The sequence below is a fragment of the Cygnus olor genome, chromosome 1 (genome assembly GCF_009769625.2).
Source record: "Cygnus olor isolate bCygOlo1 chromosome 1, bCygOlo1.pri.v2, whole genome shotgun sequence".
NCBI lineage: Eukaryota > Metazoa > Chordata > Aves > Anseriformes > Anatidae > Cygnus > Cygnus olor.
Genome location: NC_049169.1, coordinates 48,295,280 through 48,314,939, shown reverse-complemented (window position 1 = coordinate 48,314,939; position 19,660 = coordinate 48,295,280). Strand labels below are relative to the sequence as shown.

At 41.7% G+C, this 19,660-nt stretch overlaps 1 protein-coding gene and 1 long non-coding RNA gene across 8 annotated transcripts; one reads left to right on the top strand and one right to left on the bottom strand.

The window, feature by feature from the left end:
- The first annotated feature begins 3,339 nt into the window (after nucleotides 1–3,339).
- MRPL42 (mitochondrial ribosomal protein L42) lies at nucleotides 3,340–9,374 on the top strand. Of its 5 annotated transcripts, none has more exons than XM_040557479.1 (6): nucleotides 3,340–3,407; nucleotides 4,079–4,299; nucleotides 5,381–5,444; nucleotides 6,483–6,567; nucleotides 7,827–7,990; nucleotides 9,212–9,374. In XM_040557479.1, exons 1-6 carry the CDS (start codon nucleotides 3,349–3,351, stop codon nucleotides 9,255–9,257), a joined length of 639 nt encoding a protein of 212 aa, XP_040413413.1. In that variant the 5' UTR covers nucleotides 3,340–3,348; the 3' UTR covers nucleotides 9,258–9,374. The 5 variants fall into 5 exon arrangements, with proteins under 5 accessions (XP_040413413.1, XP_040413438.1, XP_040413432.1 ...); XM_040557504.1 differs by lacking the exon at nucleotides 3,340–3,407 and adding an exon at nucleotides 3,687–3,789 and having other exon boundaries at nucleotides 4,138–4,299; XM_040557498.1 differs by lacking the exon at nucleotides 3,340–3,407 and adding an exon at nucleotides 3,691–3,754 and having other exon boundaries at nucleotides 4,138–4,299.
- Nucleotides 9,375–9,512: 138 nt separating this feature from the next.
- LOC121070405 lies at nucleotides 9,513–17,542 on the bottom strand. 3 transcript variants are annotated; one of them, XR_005820060.1, is made up of 3 exons: nucleotides 16,156–17,542; nucleotides 15,770–15,843; nucleotides 9,513–10,219 (listed from the first exon to the last, which is right to left on the bottom strand). It is a non-coding gene; the product is annotated as an uncharacterized LOC121070405 (long non-coding RNA). The 3 variants fall into 3 exon arrangements; XR_005820059.1 differs by lacking the exon at nucleotides 9,513–10,219 and adding an exon at nucleotides 14,711–15,307; XR_005820058.1 differs by lacking the exon at nucleotides 9,513–10,219 and adding an exon at nucleotides 14,711–15,307 and having other exon boundaries at nucleotides 15,770–17,542.
- Nucleotides 17,543–19,660: the final 2,118 nt, after the last annotated feature.

The following is a 19,660-nucleotide window of genomic DNA, read 5'->3' as shown; positions in this document are numbered from 1 at the left end:
AATGAATTCTCAAAGTATTATTTAGAATTTACATTAAAAATATTCCCTAGTAAATGTCAGAGTATTTTAAAAGAACTGTTGTTATCCTTACACACAAATGGGGAAACTGAGGCATGGAAGTGCGGTTTTTCACATGGCAAAAATCACAATAGTCACTGAACAACTTCAGAATGATCTTAACTGGCAGCACCAGCTGAAGCTGTCCTGGGAGAAGAAATCAGTTATATGTTTTACCTACACAGGACATCACAACGGGATGCTGAGAGTCCAAGCCTAAACTGTAGGAAACACCTATTTATTTATTTATTTATTTATTTATGTTAAATGGCTGCTTGAATACAAGAATAATATTGCTCACTTGAACTACAGTATAAGCATAAGCACAAATTACTTAGGCTGTATTCATATACACTACAAACACTTTAGTTGCAGCTTGAATCCTTAGCAGTACCCAGATGGACAGGTGACAGGATGAGATGAGATTTACAAAAGAATGAAGATAGCCTATTGACATAAGCATTGGAGTTGTTTCTGGGTGTTTACAGATTGACTTAAAATATAGAAACCTCTCTGGCTACAGCGTAACATGAGAAGATTTAATAATTAACACCCTAATTACTTACTGCAGTGCCTTATTAGAAATTTGTGCCCTAAATTTGTAAAATAACTACACAAAGATTAAGACACATTATTTCAGGAGTAAAGGCTTGTCCATCTCCATTTTTAGGGAACCATCCTTGCAATAAAATAAGCCCATGCATTCACAAATTCAGTTTCACTTCTAGGTATGATTATATAGTACCATTCTACTCCAGATTTAATGGAAACAAAAGAAACCAATTGCTTATTCCTTGAGGATTTTGAAACACTGGTTTCTATGAAAAAAAGAGATACTTCCCATGTTCATTTTGCCAATGAGCAGCCCTAACGAATGTACTAAGAAACAATTTCCTAAATATACCACTGCAGCAAGAGAGCTAGAACAGCCAAGTCTGGATTTTCTATTTCCCACAAGGTGAGGGGTAGATGGAGGGAACAACACAAAAAAAAAAAAAAAACTGAAAAAAAAAAAAAAGAAGACCACATCAATCTAGATACCAGCCCTGATTTATATATTTGTTCCTCTAAAGCAGAGCCAACCAACACAGCCCTGCTTTCATTACTACATAGTTTGTTGCCTAACTGTGAATCAACTGTTCAATCAGTTAAAATATTTCCTGGAGAAATTTATGACTGACTGCTCCAGTAAGATCGAAAAAGCTAACACTTTTTCTTCAGGAAGAGAGCAATCTAGAAACTATGCTTTCAAGGTTTTTCAGAGATGTGAAGTCCCAGGAAGAGGTCAGCAACTCATGGAATTACCGCTGGTGCCTTCATAGTATCCACGCAGTTAACGGACAGAGAAATCTCCTTTCTGCTCAGCCAACACAGACTGAGCAACTTTCCTCTTTGCTGCCCACAGTATGCTGAAGCAAGCAATGCGGTTGGCAGTTATTAATAACCCCATCTCCAGACATACTTGAGAAGTGTGTAGTCACGCTTCTGAGTGTCCTTAAGCAATTCCTGTCTTGCTCCCAGAAAGTTGTAATCTGTCAGAACATGCTTCTAAGAATAGACTCTCAGAACATTATGTGTCAGAGAGGGGGTAGACCTCATATACTGTCTCCCAAACCCTTTTTTAGAAACCATCTAAAAATAGTCTGGAACCTTAACAGGGAATGTGGTTTAGTTTTTAAAAATAAAGTTCTTCGGTGTCTTCCATTGCAACCTTCTAGAACCGGGATTTAGGTTACAAGATTTGCCGCTACAGTAATCTTTGAAAAGAACGCATTTCCAGAATAAGAAATACCCACAGGTTACCTCTAATTTAAAACTAACGAGGGGATAAAATCAGGGAATCTGAAAGCCTAGTGGAGGCTGTTTTGTGAATCAAAATTTGAGAGGGCTGTCAAGTATTCCCAATAAGTATATACAAGACACAAAACATTACTACAGATTTCTAAAAAACCCTGTAAGTGGTATGCCATTGTCTCAACGTGAAAGACAAGACTAACGATGTGATAGTGCTACGTAACAGATACCAGTAATCCTCCTGGTGGCTTCCCTCCTGTGTGGAACCAGACATTCCCTCCAAAGAGCACATAGCATTGGCTGTGTGGAAAAAAAATAAAGTAACTAAAAACTTATATATGTGTACATATATAAGGAACTACAAGATCAAGATCTTTCGCTGTTCTTTATAATCTTGTTGATTAATTAGCTCCTTGGCGGTTAACAGCTGAATACAGTTGGCCTACGAAATTTCCCAGATTAGGAAGCTTGTTGGTCACATTGACCAGTCTGTACCACATGCAAGATCCTGGTAAGAAGCCTGACAAGCAACTACCCATGTTGTGACAACAACAAAGTTTACGTGCTCATAAAGTCAGCAAGATGCAGTCCGAAGTAAATCGGTTTATCCCCACCATACCTATGGACAAGGTATTCTAGAATTTCACTCCTTAAACACGACTTCACTTCCTTATAGTAATTTCCAGACTGCATTTCTTTCAGACACTTTATAATCATTTATTTTTGTCAACACTGTCCTTGAGCTTAAAATCGTCAACATGTTTTCTTTGTTCATCAGTATAACCACTCTCTTGCTTGCATTCAGCTTCAAAAGGCTGTTCTTCATCCAAGAGCTGACCTCATCCTAGCACAACAATTTCCTTGTGGGAATAACGAGCTGGTACGTAGCAGAAGATACACAGAACTGTGTGGCTTCTGTTTGGTGCCCGAGCACAGATCAGATCACTGTGGCTGTACACAGAAACTTGATGGGAACGATGGAGAAAGCGCGGAGGAGTCTTGCAGTGGAGATGCAGTTTCTGATCTTGGTTGTACCTTGGAAAGATGATGAAACCTAGATTGTAAAGCATTTTGGCACCTCTCTGCCCCTCTCTCTATGGCTTACTGACTCCAGTATTCCAAGCCTTTCATCTCCCACTTGTCAGGAAAAATATCCAAAAAGAAACATTTGCTACTGCTCATGGGAGCAATCTGTGGGAATAATCGGCTCTTGACCAGAGATTTCTGGCTACACGCCTGCTAGGCTTCTGGAGGTTATCAGCACGGCTAACTGCTCTGCAACTGCAGAACAAAGTCAGATGTTGCTGAAACCGTGAGGTTTCCACTGATGATTGCGTGAAATTCCTATGCCAGAGACCAGAAAAGATGCAATGTGTCTTCAGGCTGAAGATACCTGGAAGAGGTCGCATTATCTGTAGCTCTCTGAAGGAGCGGTTCTGTGGAAGGAATTGCCACACAGTTGGCTGACGTGCCTTAGAGACACAGATGAGATGCTTCATGGGCATGTGGAAACTTACAGTGCTGGACCCACGTCAGGTCCTACAGCAGCACGTCAGGTAACCGACTTTTGTCTCTCCCTGCTTCTTTTATCGCTGTTGCACAACCACAGCGTCGCCTCTGAGATGCTTTCTGTCTCCAAAAGCACCCGGGTGAGTTTTGTGCAGGCCTGACACACCCGGGTTGGAAACGCCCTCCGGAGGGACGGTGCCCGGGGGGCTGTGGCTGTGGTGCGGGCGGCGGCTCGCCCCCAAACCCTCCCCCGGGTACCCGCACCGCCGGGAGGCACGGGGCGCCCCCCGCACTACATTTCCCAGCGGGCCACGGGGTGGGCGCCGGAAGCGGAGCGGCGCGGGGCGAGGCCGGCTTCCAGGGCGGCGGCGGGCGGGCGGAGGTGGCCGCGCAGGTGGGGGAAGCGCTCGGCCCCTTCCCCTCTTTTGTGTAATTAACTTTTATTTTTGTGACCAGCGCCGGCGCAGGCTGGGTTTCCGAAAGGAGCTGCGTGTCGCGCCAGGGCTCCCAGGGTGGTGGCTGGCGGGAGGCCTCGGCCCTGGGCTGAGGGGGGGCCCGTGCGTGGGGGGGGGTGTGGGGGCGTTGGGTCGGTGCGTGGTCCTCAGAGATACTTATCCATAAATAAAGCTTTATGCCGTGTTTGACCGCTTAGGAGAGGACTTGTAAACGACTGACAAACGACAAGTGACATACTGCACGGATTTTATTTGTCCTGAAGGTCAGGAATTGATTTGCTGACGCTTGTACCCGAGCAGTTACGGAGCTGGTCTCTTTCAGAGGGTGCTCTGCACCACGACGGGGGCCGTGTCTCGCTCAGGCCCATCTTGCCCAGCACCGGTTTCCTGTCTGCAGTCAGCATGGCAGCGCCGCTCAGAACCGCGTGGTCCCGCGTCCTTTGGAGGCGTTCGGCAGCTCCCTGCAAGCAGGTCCCGCTGCAGAGTAAGTGGTGGTGGGATTGGGGTCCTACGTTGAAATTTGCTCTTTGAGAGCCCCTTCTTTGCGCTGTTTGCAGCAACAGGAACATGGAAGTGGATTGTTGAATCAAGTTCGATATTCTGTTTTCTCTCTTTAGTTGTTATAGGATGTCTTGATTTGCTTTTTCCAGTGCCCACATATGACACTTCTCTAACTTATTAATTAGTGTGTAAATAACACTGCTCCAACCGCTAGTTAAATTATACTTGAAGATTTAAACTTAATTTTTCAGACTTATAAACGATGCTGAGAAAAGTCTACACTAAATCATAACTGTAGGCTTAAACAGCCTTGGTCCCTCAGCATCTCCTCAGAGGGCTGCAGCCCCTAGCTATTTTGGTGGGCCTTTGCAGAATTTATTCCATTTTATCTTTATCAGAGGGCCCAAAAGTGGCCATGGTATCGAGATGTGGTTTAATAAGTGACGAGTACAGGGAGATAATCACTTCCCTCAGTCTGTTTGCTAGTACAGTCCAGTATGCTCCCCTTTACTACTTGTAATTCTTGTGATTGCTTTCCTTGGAGTAACAGGAGTCTGGGGAAGGGATAACGTTCTCTAATGTTACAGCAGCCAAGACATTGTAGTTTTGTGTAGCGTGCATACCAGTTTCTAGCACAGTACAATTTTTTTTTTTTTCCAATGAATGCTGCTATGAATTAAACAAAAAGAATCAGATCAGATGATCTTCCTTGTAAGCCATATGGTAATGTTTTTCACCCTTTAAATATATACAGAGTCAGGGTATATAAAGAATATAACAGGGACATCTGTCGGTATTTTCTAAAGACTGTGATGTTTCTTAGGAAAACAGCATAATGGAAAAGTAAAAGTAGAATATAGCTACCTACATACAATATTTTTGATAGCACTACAAATCACGGTAAAGTGAGCTTCTATTCAGACTGTATTTGAGTTTTATTAATCTGAAAGTGAATATGATTATAATCCCCAATTGACTTAGATTGTAGTGAAAATGTATATATTCTTATGTTTGGCATAGCTCTGCTTTTTTTACATCAGTGTTTGTGACTTATTTTTTTGCAGATGGAGCTGTATATCATGCTTGTTGTAAATCTACGTACTCGGTTCTCCCTGAAGACTACAACTGGTACCTTAATGTGCTTTGACGTGTGACCTTTCCCTTTGATGCTTATTCCAGGCTACTTGCTCTGTCATGAAGTTGTCATATGATGCTAGTTTTGGAGACGTGCATTTTATAATTTAAACTAAAATACTATTTCTGATCTTCATGATCGTAAAGTTAATATTTAACATTTTAATTTAAAAAGTTTTATTATTAAAAAATTAAAGTTTTAATTTGAAGTTAATATTTCAAAAATAAGCATAATGAAAAATCATGCGTGACTCATTTTAAATTCAAAACCTGTTGATGACCCCAATACCGCTACAGTTTTGTCTGTGGAAGAGCAAAAGTAACTAACAGAAGTGATTTTCACTGATGCTTATTGTTAAGACAAAGTCCAGGAACTGCTGGGATGTTGCGTGGGAAACTGGAAAAGGTGATTCAAGTAGAGTAGAAACTGGAAGAGATGATACAAACAGTGAGAAATGCAACATGTGCGTTGTAGAAGTTCTTAGGCAGCTATTATGTCATAGAAGTAGGGAAGGAAGGTGAGAAAAGTCTTTCTCCCTCAAGGAAATTCTCAGTAGAACTCTTTGTTTATTGTGCTGACCACCCTCTGTTACCAAATATAAAGGTTGAAACCCAAGAACTTTATTTCGTATTCCTTCTTACTGGTGCCACGCTTTTTATAAAGGCGTGTTGCCCTAGATATTACTGACATTTGTTATCCCTGTCTGTTGTTAGTTTTATATGTAATTATTCAACATCTTAAAGACTTTTTTACAAACAATATTTCTAGCTATTTGTAGTCCTCCATTTTAGCCCTTTCTTCTTTTCTATCCAAAAGAAAAAAAAAATACCACCGAGGTAGCTGAAAGAAAAACTCACAGGAAGTTCAGATAAAGTATTTGTGACCCCTTTTTAGGTATTATTTTGCAGAAGAGTGCTAAATAATTCATGAATTCAGGATGAAATACAGTTTTCTTTGGGAATCGAGTGCTCAGTTGCGTAGCATTTCTGAAACTTGGATATATTTAAGAAGGTAACTTTTTATTTTTATAGCAAAGTGGAACTTGCCTTGACATCAGATTTGAAGACGATTGTCTGCTACCACCCTTCGCTTGAGATTCCATATGAGTATACAAAAGTATGTCCACGTATACACACTTATATTTCTTAGTCGTGTAAAAGCACAGCAGTTCTGAGTTTTTAGGGCATCTTTTTTTTTTTTTTCTCGTAATTTGGAAGACTGAGGTAATTCTTATGTGATCAGCATATCTGTGCAGTAAGTGAATGATGAATGTAGCTGCTGCTATGAGGAGGGCATTTATTTTTAATTGAATTGAGGGAAAGTTACAGAGTAAGAAATGCTTATGTATTACAGCATACAGTAATTAACAAAGAATTAAATGAGATACTCATAGTTGTGTGCTACAGAAAAAGCGAGCTTCTAAGAGCATGCTCCTCAAAGAGGATGTTTGAAATTCAGGCAACGGTTCACACATCCTGCTATGCACAGGTGCAGCAGTCTGGGCAAGAGGATATGAAGAAGTGCCTCTGCTGCTGCTATTTTCAACTCGAGCTTTAAATTCCATTCAGCACCATGGGTTCATAAGCTCCACAGAAAAATTTAAATACTGACTTTTTTTTTTTAATCCATCAGTAGTACTGTCAGCGAGTTCTTTACACTGGAGAAACTGTATGCTTCTTGTATCAATTTCCAATTCTCATGTGCTAGTAAAATATTGCAAATGGTAGCTGCATTGCTGAAATAATTCAACGTGAAATTTTTCCACTGAAAACTTAGTTTAGCACTCTTTGCCTGTAAGTTACATATTGGTATTTCAAAATTTATTGTTTACATGTCTCTCAGGAACAAAAGGCTATAAATCAGGGAAAAATACCAGTAGCAGTGCTAGTAGGTAAGTTTTAGGGTGGGAACAAATATCTTGGTGTTAGCTGATGCACAATTAGGAAGTGACTTTCTTCTCCAAAGTACAACCCATTTAAAGATTATTTTTTTTAGCAGTGTGACTAAATGATGATCATCAGTATGAATAAACTTATAAATAGGAATAATATGAGTACTTCTGTGTCAGTAAATTGATGCTTATGATTCAGCCAGTGAATTGTAAAGATCAGCCATAGTGATGACAGCAGCGCTGATTTTAGGGGCACAGTAATCAGCTCCAGCACCTGGGGTAATGTTTCCAGAGATCTGCCCCATGGTGATGTGGTTTTGACTGGGGGATGGTGCTGGTGTTGTAAATAGCCTGTACTTTCATGAGAATTCTTCTTTATTCCTTTGGTTTCAGCTAGTAAATGGTAATGTTATTAATGTAGCTTGACTTTTTGTTTTTCATCAAAGAGGAGTAAAAGGAAATACATGCGCTACTGTTTTTATAGCCCATACCACGGCCAGATCCAGTGAATAATAAAGAAGAAACACTTGATCAAGTTTTGAAATCCAGATTGAATGAAAACGAGCTAAAGGATGATAGAGGTCCTACAATTGAAGAGCTCAGCAAAATGTTTTACACAACAAAACATCGGTGGTATCCTGTAGGACAGTAAGTAATTTTTTTTCTTTTCAGTGTTTGTTCCTTTTGGAGGTAAAGGGAAACACAGAAATAATTTATGACCAAATTCAGCCTTGGATATATCTTGTGAGATGAGATACTGTTAGCACATGGGCTACTGCCTACAACTTTAAATGCAATATTGTGTAAATGGAAGCCTGTATTTCTGTTGGTTTTTTTGGTGGTGGTGTTTTTTTTTTAACTCTGCCCCTTTGATAGCCTTTGCGATTTTGGAAAAATACCTCGGAGTAGAAATTTTTCATACTATCTATTTAGCTACTGGTCCGGGTTATTTGTTAAAGTTGCATAAGTGAAGTTACACCTTCAATGGACACCACCTAATACAGCTTGAAAATGTGATTCTCAGACTTGAGAATAGTGGAGTTTTTTCATTTGAAGTGAGGAAAGGTGTGCCTTGGTGTACCCTGTGTTCAGAAAGCTACTGGGAGAGGTACAAGCATGCCCAACTGAGCTTAGAGAGACTGTGTACGCTCAGACACCCCACTGGAAACAAACGGCATTTTAGTTTGCGTAACTCCTTTCCAGTCTGTGTTACTGCACTTCATTTGCTAACTTCATAGTCTTGGAGACCTGATACAGGGAGAATGGGAGAATTTTTTTGGTCCCCATCACACTTTTTAAATTGTGTTTTGGGAACAGGTGAAAGAGATGAAATGGTAGAACTCCCTATGGCTAAAGGGTAGCTGTCACTTAATGAGCATCAAACTGTATCTTCCTTGTTTTAGGGTGGGTAATTAAGAATGTAGGAATGTAATTAAATCATTTTTGTTGCAAATATATATATTTTTTTTAGTTTGCAGAATATTACACTATTTCAAGTACAGTCTGCCATAACTCCTGTACCCCTGATTGTTCTGTAGCAATCATTTTAGCCAGAGGAAAACCTGACAATATAATAAAATTAACTTCACATAAAGGATTAAGAATAAACAGCAGCCTTACTACCTATTCAGCTGTAGAACTGATTGGATTAGTGCGTGCTTGTAGCAGATGTAGCGATAGAAATGAGTAGTGTTATGTAACTTCATGAACAACAGAGATGACATCTAATGAATTGTTGTGGATTGTGCTTGTGTGTCTTGTGTTTTGCTTACTTGTGTAACCTCCAGACTACTAGCTGGGGAGAAGAATGTCAGGAAAATCAAAGACTTTCCAAAGCTTGCATTCACTGCAGCCTCTTTTTTTTTCTAGGTATCATAGAAGACGGAAGAATCCTAATCCTCCTAAAGACAGATAATTAAGATAACTTCTTGTTCATCAGCAATTTGCTATTAATCTTTATTGGAAATAAAAATTACAGAAAGTGAGATGTTTGTCACTTCTACATGAATGTTTTAAATAAATCATGTTTAACTGAATTTGTGGGGTTTTTTTTCCTATTTCAATTAGTTAACAGTAGAAAAACAGCAAAACTGCTGTAATGAAGTAAGGACTCAAAAGAATATGGTATGTGCAGGGTCAGTGAACGTGCTAGTCTTAGAACTGGGTGTAACATGACAGGGTGATCTGATTAAAGCAGGCCAGAGGCTTGTCGTTAGTAAAGGGAATAAATAGAAGCAATATTTCAGAATGGGAGTTCTAGAACTGGATATGCTGGAGTTTGGTGTTTTTGGAAATCAAGTACCTGAAACGCAGATAAGCTTTGAGTGCTGACATCTAAAGAATTTAAGGCTTGTCATGTACTGAAAACTGGCCAACTTGGTTAAACTTCAGCTTCTACAGCATCACTCATCCTTCTAAATCGCCTGGCATTCCCAAATATTTGAGATGTTTCTGTGTATGTTTGCTTTGGATTTTGTTTTTTTAAACTCACTCCAACTATTGTTCAGTGAGGATGCAATGTTCATACATACATTGAATGGCTGTAGCTCAGGGCAGGAAGAGTTCTTAGCTTTAGCTGGGTAATCAATCACTGAAGAGACACAGCTCGTTCCAGCTTACCAAGAGGGAAGGACTGGCCCTTTATAATATCAAATGCTTTCAAGAAACATGGTTTTATTCTAATTTATGCCTTTAGCATTTTGCAGTCCTTAAATGTTTCTGCTATTAAAATATTTTGTCACCTACCATTTTTCTCAGAAATAGATCCTTTACTCCAGTCTACAGTTTAGGCATCAGCCTTCTGGTAGAAAAGGCCAGCTTGGAACATCGTGCTTCTGCAGAGATCCCAGTGACATCATTAAGTCATCTTTGCATATCCTAGTAAATAATCAAGAAAAAAAAATCCCATGTGTCATATGTTTTGATTGTATTTCCATTCCAAGGCAACTTGGATAAGCTAGGAAGGTACCTGTTTCTTGCATTAGTCTGGTGTCATTTTGCATGTGCTATCTATATGTTTTGCTAGAAGTTGAGTACCATACAAAAAGTCTAGTTCTGGTCATTGTTAGTATGAAGTACAACCACTTTTTGTGGAGTTACTCATTTTCCTTGAGTGCTTTAATTGTGTAAAAGTAATGTCAGATGCACGCAAAAAGGCTGTCATTAAGTACTTCTGGAAAACTATGTTAAGCTACTCTAAGTCTTTATCTTGGTATTACTTTTAAAGATGAATTTTTAAAACCTAATGCCAGTTAGCCAATAATGGTTTATCATGGCACAGCATAAAATAGTTTTGCTTCTCTCTGTTATGCTTGTAAATTAATCTGACTCCATGTTTAATCCTACATCACCCAAATGATTTTGGCTCTATGTGATACGATGCGTTGCTCACATGGTAACAAAGATGCTATCATGAAGGTATATCTATGAAAAGGATGACTGCATCCTTTGCAAATTCAATTGAATAAAAAAAATATTTTTTCTGCATGTGAGATCACATTTAAAGAGTTTTTTAGTAGTTAGAGATGCAGCAGATTTTAGTATTTGCATCAAGTCATGGTGCCAGGTACTGACATTGGTCCTTAAGTGAGAAGCTTATATCCTAGTGTTGTTACATTCCACTGTGTAAAATTGAACTGCCCTTTGTTTTGGAAAGCTGAGACGTAATGTGTCACTCTTTGACTCCATTCCAGTTTAAGAAAATATATTCTTTCTTGGATTAAACTTTCAAGTATTTATTTTCCTCCCCACACATATACTTTTGCTTATTCCTGCCTAATGCTATTAAGACATTTTATGGAAACCTGTTGTAATGTTATTACTATGTTTGTCTGTTCCTGCCTGTCAAACTCTTGTTGGTGATCAAACATCCACAGTCACTGTAGAAATGCTTGATTTCTGAATGTTTCCCAAATGCTTTTGGACACTTCTCAGGCATTTTGAGGGCTAAAAATCCTTTTTGTGCTGGACTGCTACCTTTAAAGTACTTACTCTTCTGACCAGTTACTGGAAACCAAGTATAAAACACACTACCGTACCCTCTGCCACTTTATTTATTTTATTTAACTTTATTGTTACATTAATCCATAAAGTGAGAATTTAAAAATCTTTCGCTGCATTACACTGCCATTCAGTCTTCCTGTTCTGTTATACTAAATCTGCTGGGTCAGTTGAAGCAGAATTTATTTAAGTCCTACTTCCACAGTAATTCCAAGCTGTCCTCCTGATTTTCTGTCTTGAACAGCTGCATAAAGCTGTCTTTAAAAAATCCATTTGAAAGGTAGTTTGGGATTTCTAGGTATTGTTGCTCTTTTTTTGTGTGTGTGTGTTACCTTTGTAACTGAGAACTTGAGTTGCATAGAACTCAAAGAATGGTAAGTCTACTCTGGTGCACTTTTATCCAAGTTTAGGCACTTAGTCATTTGCTTTGTATCGAATAGTTACTAAGTGTTTCAGACCTTGCTAGCCTCGTTGCTGTGGGTAGTATGCAATTGGGTATGTCTTACTGATTTTTTAATGTTTCAGTAGAAGTCTGCTGAAGCTTTGATTGTTATTATGCCGCTAGAAAAATGTTTCAGTCAAATATCAGAAGTTTTGTCCTCGATTCAGGCCATTTAAAATCACACTGAAATTTATGTTGGTGTTCAACTGAAAGGAAAGTTCTTTCACTTTCTCTGCTTAGACCTGAATTAAAAAAGGAAGCATTCTTTTAAAACAGGCTTTTGCCTTGTCTGTGTGCAAATTATGTCATTTGCAAATCCTTGATACCACCACCGGGAGGCAATCTTGCACAACAGCTCTACTGGACTTGTCTGAAACCATAGGCAGTTTAGCTATCTTGTGAAACTTAACACTATGGTAATAATTTAATTTAATTTAATTTAATTTGTAAGAATAAGGAATTTACTAGCAGGTCTGAAAGTGCTTGGATTCAAAAGGTAAAGGTTCTTTTGTAGGACTTTTCCTGTTTGCTTTGACCAATTTTACTCTTATAATGTGTAGTGGAGATGTACCTGTCTTCATACTTATCAAAAAATAAAAATAAAAATAAAAAAAACACCTTGAGGTTTTGAAAAAATGAGTCAACAGTGCAGGAATAATGGGACCCAACTGCCACATATGCTCCTTTGACAAGTTTTGTGTCTATGTTTCAGTTCCTCATGACTAAAATGGAGGTGTAGTGGTTATCCATCCCTTCCCCCCAGCCATACACAGTTATGGAGAAGTTCCCTTCTTATCTGTTGATGGCTGTAGTAGGCCTGAATTTCACCTGACATCTCTAAATTCTGCTGTACCATGACTGAATCACTGCTGCATCTCCCCTATTTTGTCACAACAGCAATTTCTGTTTAAAGCCAACGCTGTTTCTTGGTTATTCCAGTCTATGAATTTTAGTATGCGAGCTGCTCTAATTTCTCACATGCTCATTCTGTTCCCCCAGAGAGCACAAGGCTATATAACAAAGAGATTAAGTAGACATACGCTACTCTTCTGTGATGGAGGGTGCACGTTTTGCTTTAACACTATGGTATAATAGATTGACTTTAAGCCATTGTTCCAGTCACAGAATCATGGAACGGTTTGGGTTGGAAGGGACCTTAAAGACCACCCAGTTCTAACCCCCTGCCATGGGCAGGGACACCTCCCACCAGAGCAGGCTGCCCAAAGCCCCATCCAGCCTGGCCTTGAACACCTCCAGGGATGGGCCATCCACAGCTTCTCTGGGCAGCCTGTGCCAGTGCCTCACCACCCTCTGAGGGAAGAATTTCTTCCTAACATCTAATCCTGATCTCCACTCTCTTAGTTTAAAGCCATTACCTCTACCACTACACCCCCTTGCACAGAGTCCCTCCCCAGCTCTCCCGTAGGCCCCCGTTAGGCACTGGCAGGCCGCTGTGAGGTCTCCCCGGGGCCTTCTCTTCTCCAGGCTGAACAACCCCAACTCCCTCAGCCTGTCTACACAGCAGAGGTGCTCCAGCCCTCTGATCAGCCTCGTGGCCCTCCTCTGGACTCGTTCTAACGGCTCCAGGTCCCTGTGCTGGAGGTCCCAGAGCTGACCGCAGTACTGCAGGTGGGGTCTCACAAGAACAGAGTGGAAGGGGAGAATCACCTCCCTCAACCTGCTGGCCATGCTTCTTTTGATGCAGCCCAGGCTTGCTTTCTGGGCTGCAAGCGCACATTGATGGCTCACGTCAAGCTTCTCATCAACCAAAACCCCCAGGTCCTTCTCCTCAGGGTTGTTCTCTTTCATTAAAACAAAGTTCAGATTAATTGTGTACCTACAATACATAAGAGCTGGACCTGTCTCTTAACATTGAGACAGCAACCAGTTAGACATCCAAGACTGATTTAATCTTTGTAGGCTCACCTTATAGTCAATTGACACACACAAAACAGTACCTCAACAAGGCAGTTAATCCCATTTTGAAATGAATGTCTAGAATAAACTGTACATTGCTTCCTGGAGGTGCTTTTTCTGTTTTCTATGAAGGGAGGATGGAGCTTAGTGGAGATTTTGATGTCTCTATCATAGCAAATGAAAGCATATTTACTGTTTGTTGTTGTTTTGCTTTGTTTTGTTTGGGGGGAAAGTCTGAGAGCAATACAAAGTTGGCAAAGTCAGCAAAATATTTTAAGGAATAAGCAGTTCTCTCTTGCTGAACAGATGAAGTAATGTGTTTTGCCTTCACTGCAACAGATTTCTTTTATCTTTCTGCTTTTTGTTTTCTCTGTGGAGTAATGCACACACATTTTATTGATAATTTCAATAAACTGGGTATAGGATTTTAATCTCTCACCTCCTTACATCTAACTAGCCCTCCAATGCTAAAAGATGGTAATTAAGCCATTGCATGTTTTGTTTCATTTTATTTAGTCACTGAAGAAATAAGATAGTTGCTTATCTTTACAGCATCTCTTCTAATGCACTCATGGTTCCAACTGTTACCTCTTGGTAGTTACAGAAAAATGAACACAACAAATGATAATTTACTGGGTAATTTGCACAGAATTCTCTGAAAATTTAGATACAATTTACAAAGAATGGTAATTCCACTTTATGTAACTACAGCCACTCAGCCACTGTGCAACACCCAAAGTTGGTAGGAGCTATGTGGGAGCTGCGTTGACAAAGAGCATGTTTGGTTTGTAACTGCATTTTGTGGCTTCTAGGGGGGCAACAGCTCTGGCCTGGAATACCAATTTATTAAGTGCCATGATGTATGTGGGAGATTATAATCAAATATATGTATCACAAAGTTTTTCATCACCTAGAAGCAGTACAGGGGGTTGGAATGGCCAACAGAACTGAGAAACTTTGCCAACTAGTCTTTCTGAAAATCAAATAGGTAATAAATACAGAGAATAGTTGTGCTTACACTCAGCTTTATTGCTTGTCAAGATGAAACAACAGTCTTGGATCAGACCCACTTTACTATTTTAAACGATGTCAGTTTTGACTGCTACCAAAGTTTACAATTCCTCAACGAAAGAATCTTTCTACCAGCGAAATGAGATGTCATAGAAAAAGAATTCTGGACAAGCTGATTTTTGTAATCTCTTCTGCCAAAACTAATAGAAGTTTAACCATGTAAGTATCACAGAAAATTCAAATGAACAATGAAAAGCGGCTGTGTTAGATTAGGCTACTCTATTAAGCCATTATCCTGTAGAATAGAAGCCTAAGTAAAAGTCTAAACCATAAAAGCAAAGCCCTGCTGTACAGACATATTTCCTACTCACTAAAGCAGAGCTTTATAGTTTCATGTAAAGACTAGTGCTTCTTAAAAATTGCTAGCCTTTCTCATTACTCAAATATTCAAGTTAATATATTGTTTCTTTTCAAAACACACACATTTTTCTGGTCAGGATCTGTAGGAGTTGTACTGGATCAGAGCTGTGCTGCAGCAGTGCTCTTCGACTCCTTCTTCAGTTAAGACACTTTGAGGTTTTCAGTTAAAAAATAGGCTAATGGCAGAGAAAATTTTCCTTGAAATCTGATTATTTTACCATTTGTTTATGCTAGTATACAGTATTGTAAAGGTTCACATCTCTTTTCATATTTCTGGTTATTTTGTAACTTTTAATCCTGACTTTAAGTATGAATTCACTTGTCATTTTCCAAGAATGCCTTGTATCTTTATAAAACTCCCTTTCCTTTACCAGAGTAAAGGTACAGTGCAGCAGGCCAATACCTTGGGCCCCTCTGAGTACATCCTTATTGCTGTGGGCCGCAGGTCAAGCTCTGGGCTGCTGCTAACCCTCACTTCTTCCCCAGTTCTCTTTCAGCCCTCTTTAAGGCCACACACCCTCGCAGGGAGAGTCCCAAAGCCACATATTGTTCCACTCCACTCTGTGCTGTCTTCCAGGCTACCCAAGCTGGCCATGCACCCTCAAGCCTAACCACATCCCAGAATGTGCAATACGTACCTTTGCTTTCACACTAGGGAAGCACCGTTATAGCAGGCTGCAGGACGGTTGCACATCATTTCAGATACTTTGAACTGAAATGATACACAAAAAAAAAATCATAATTACATGCTGGGTCTGCGGGGGCACCACAGAGAGCCCAAGGAGTGTGGAAGTGGGAGTTCTCTCTAGAGGGAACTAGCCCCAGTCATCATGAATATAAGTCAGTCCTCCTGGCATCAGGAAGTTTTTTAAATTTAGAAATACAAACATGCCCTCTGAAACCAGGTAGCTGGAACCCAAGTTGTTTTTACAGACAACCTGAGCTCAGATCGTCTTTGTTCTTCCCACTTAGTTAAAATGACTCTGGTACAGGCTTGTTGAGACATGCAAAAGCAACAACTCACACACATAATTGTTGTTCTCTCCAAACAACTCGAGTCCTCAGCATCGTTGGACCCAGTTCAGAGATGCCCCTGTTGGGACTGCAGTAAACATAAAAGTATTTTTCTTCTGGATAAACAATATTACAGATACAGAAAAGTGCATTTCTATAATGTAAATAATAATAATAATAAAAAGGAAAAATCTGGGTTTAGGAATAAACATCTCTTCCAACAGTCCACATCAGAGTAAATGACACGAAGTGAAGGTCAATAAATATTAATGTTCCATAATCCTCAGCCTTCAGAGGATCTAAGAAATCTAACAAAATAGTTCAGGCTGAGGCATCTGGGATAAGGAGGTGAAAGGCTTTCAAAGTTTTCTGGGCAAAAATAATAAATGAACATTAATTTCTTAAAATCTCCATTTTAGCTTTTTTAAATTAAAATGCTGTATTTTCATTTCAGGGCTAGTGAAATATCAACAAAAGAAAGTAGTCATATCAAAACAAATTAAAGAGCTGGTTTTCTTCTCAGGATGTAACAGGTTAATTCATTTAAATAGCTGTGACACTGGCAAATAAATTTTTCACTATAAATAATTTGCCATTATTTTTCCTTTTCGGCTGCACTCACACAATAAATTAATTTTGCTAGAAATGCTCCACCAGTTCAGCGCAGTTGTTGTGGCAATTTCTCTCCTTACCTGGCACACTGTCACCTACTTAGAAATCATGCTGAAGATGCCCAAGGAGATGAAATGAGATCCTTCATGCCTTGTTGAAGTACGACCGTCAGAGGCAAAACCGATCCATCCTGCCTGGGGAATTTCATTGTTGCAGCTGTATCTTTTTTTTCCTCAGCTAGTCCAGAGGGGTTTCATTAACATCTCCCCAGTACCTCTGACTAAGTAGGAATTGTGACCAGATTGTGAAAGCTTCTAGAAATAATCTATTTTGAAGTGTTAAGTATATAAATGCAAATTGAGTGGAAACAGCTGTTATTTACATACTCTGGATGCAGGATCCCACTCCCTGATGGATTGAAAAAAACTGCCACTGCAAGAGCATGAAGAAATTGGAAAAATATGGATTTAGTAAAAACACACGCTACGGAGCGTGCTGTCAGGTGGTATAAATCAGCACAGCTTCACAGGTTAGCCACCGTGACAATATACAGCACACCTACCAGAGAGCTTCAAGCATTTCTGTGAGAAAGTGGGAGTTATGAGGACGCGAACGTGCTGAAAGCAAAAGCATATGGACAAATTTGTGTTTCAGCCTCGTATGCAAAGACGAACAGAGAGCCAGGAGTCTTCAGAAACAGTCTCACAGAACAAAGACCCCATTCACAGCAAGACTTTGCTGCGGACTTCTGTGAGCTTGAGATTGTGTTCTGGAAAAAAAAAAAAAAAAAAAAAAAAAAAAAAAAAAAAAAAAAAAAAAAAAAAAAAAAAGCTCCTGAACAATGTAGGCAGCATATTCTACACCCGGGTGGCTAAAAGGGAAGGGCGGGAGGGAAAAGCGAGCATAGCGCGAGAGCTCACCCTGCCGCTGTGCGCTGGGTTTCTCTTTCCACCAGCCTGGCAGAGGATCCTGCACGTCCCCCTCGCCCGTCCCCTTGCCCACCTGCAGCGGGTCCTGTAGTCGTGTGTCCTGTCCCATCCCGTCCTGTCCCATCCCATCCCATCCCATCCCGTCCTGTCCCATCCCGTCCTGTCCCATCCCATCCCATCCCATCCCGTCCTGTCCCATCCCGTCCTGTCCCATCCCATCCCATCCCATCCCATCCCATCCCATCCATCCCATCCCATCCCGTCCCGTCCCGCCAGAGAACTGCCGCTGCTCCGCCGTGCCGCCTGCGTGCCGCTGCCAGCCCCCTACAGCACAACAGGCTGGCCTCGGGCAAAGTAAGGCAGCTTCAGAAATGTGCACAAAAGGGGGCTGCAGACTTCATACAGACCAAACCCGCTCGCTCACATCTGTATCAGGAACTAGGCTGGGGAATTAGAAGTGCTCGCCTGGCTTTTCCTCAGGGGAGGGAACGGGAGCTGGTGTAACAAACACAGCGAAAGCTCACGCACGGCAAAACCACTCAACTCTTGGAGCCTGTCGAGGGATTCCCTCCAGGATTAGCTGTGTTCGATTTGGGATTGCTGTGTGCCTGCCAGCACACAAAACTGTCCTAACACAGGCAAGTATGTGGGGCAGAAGCGTCACTCTTGTTCCATATAGATGCAGACTCCTGCGCGCTGGCCTGTCTCATGCAAAAGAGGCGGCCAATTGCTGAACCATCCCTTAGCCCCTGCCCGAACAAAGCCTGACCACAGCGGCAGGTTTTGCAGCCTCCTTCCATTTAGCACAATGGGGCCTGAAATGCCGGGGAAAAACTCTGCTGGGCGTCTCTCTGGGCCAAATTAATTCCCAGAGGGACCTGCTTATCAGTTGCCAGAGAAGTGAGCTCCGAAGAGGAAGCTAAAAGTAATGCTAAAATTTTCAAGTACAGGACAGTGGCACTGAAAGGCAGAAGAGACTCCCAGCCCGAAGCTAAACTTGGCAAAGCTTTGCATGTTCTTTGATAATTCCGGATTTTATTTCCCCTCCCCCGTTCGTTTACAAAAACGGAGATAATAACGAACCTCTGCAAATCTGAGTCTGGTTACGCAGAGCCATCTGTTAATTCTGGTACATGGCAGCAGAGGGCATCTAAGGACTTCGAGTCACATATGGCACGGGATTGGAGTCAGATGGCGGGGCTCCTGCCCTCGCCCCCGGTCCTGGGGCAGAATGAGCCCCCTGTGCCCCCTTCCCAGGATCCCAGCGCTGAGCTCGCTGCCGCTGGGGAAGGCGCCCACACCTCGCACCGAGAGCTGGAGCTGCTCGGGGGGAGATGCGAGAGTTAATCTCCCGTCCCTGCTGCCGGCAGGCAGCACAGGTGGCTCAGGTACAGAGCGAGGGGAGCCAGAAACTGCTTCAAGCAGCCCGTCCGATTTTGTCTGCCACTGCTCTGGCCGCCACACGGCTGGCCGAGCTGCTCGCGGAGGGGCAACCCTCCTGGGAACGGGCAGGCGGCGGCCAGGGGAGGACAGCTGCGGACCCGTGTGCTTCCCGCAAGGAGGAAGAGCAGCCTGCCGTTAACGCTGCTGAGCCCCCAAACGCCGGTCTGTCCGTCTGGCCTGTGCTTCAGGTGACTCCTAACATGTCAGTCGAGATGCCTGGAGCCTTCCCGAGGCAGAGGACGGGCACAAGTCGGCAGCTGGCAGCCAGCAGGTCTCCTTGCAGCCTGGTCGGGCTGTGGGATGCTCCGCGCCCAGCCTCCCCGTGAGGCGGCAGGGAAAGCAGACACCTCGGTCGCCAGCCAAAAGCAGCATCAGAGGCAGGTCAGGTTCATTTCCCGACGCTAACACTAAATGCACCGATCTGAAAAACATATTTGAGGTGAGCACCATACTCACATGCCACAGGCTGAATATTTTCACTGACAGTAAGAAGTTTAAAATCGTAGGAGCGCATTGATGCCCATCGATCAC

What these genes read in the sequence shown, in the direction of transcription:
- MRPL42 (XM_040557479.1), top strand. Translation starts at nt 3,349, where the DNA reads ATGGGCATGTGGAAACTTACAGTGCTGGACCCACGTCAGGTCCTACAG. An exon ending in TTCCATATGAGTATACAAAA is followed by an intron (nt 6,568 to 7,826) that starts GTATGTCCACGT and finishes CTGTTTTTATAG; the next exon opens with CCCATACCACGGCCAGATCC. An exon ending in CGGTGGTATCCTGTAGGACA is followed by an intron (nt 7,991 to 9,211) that starts GTAAGTAATTTT and finishes TTTTTTTTCTAG; the next exon opens with GTATCATAGAAGACGGAAGA.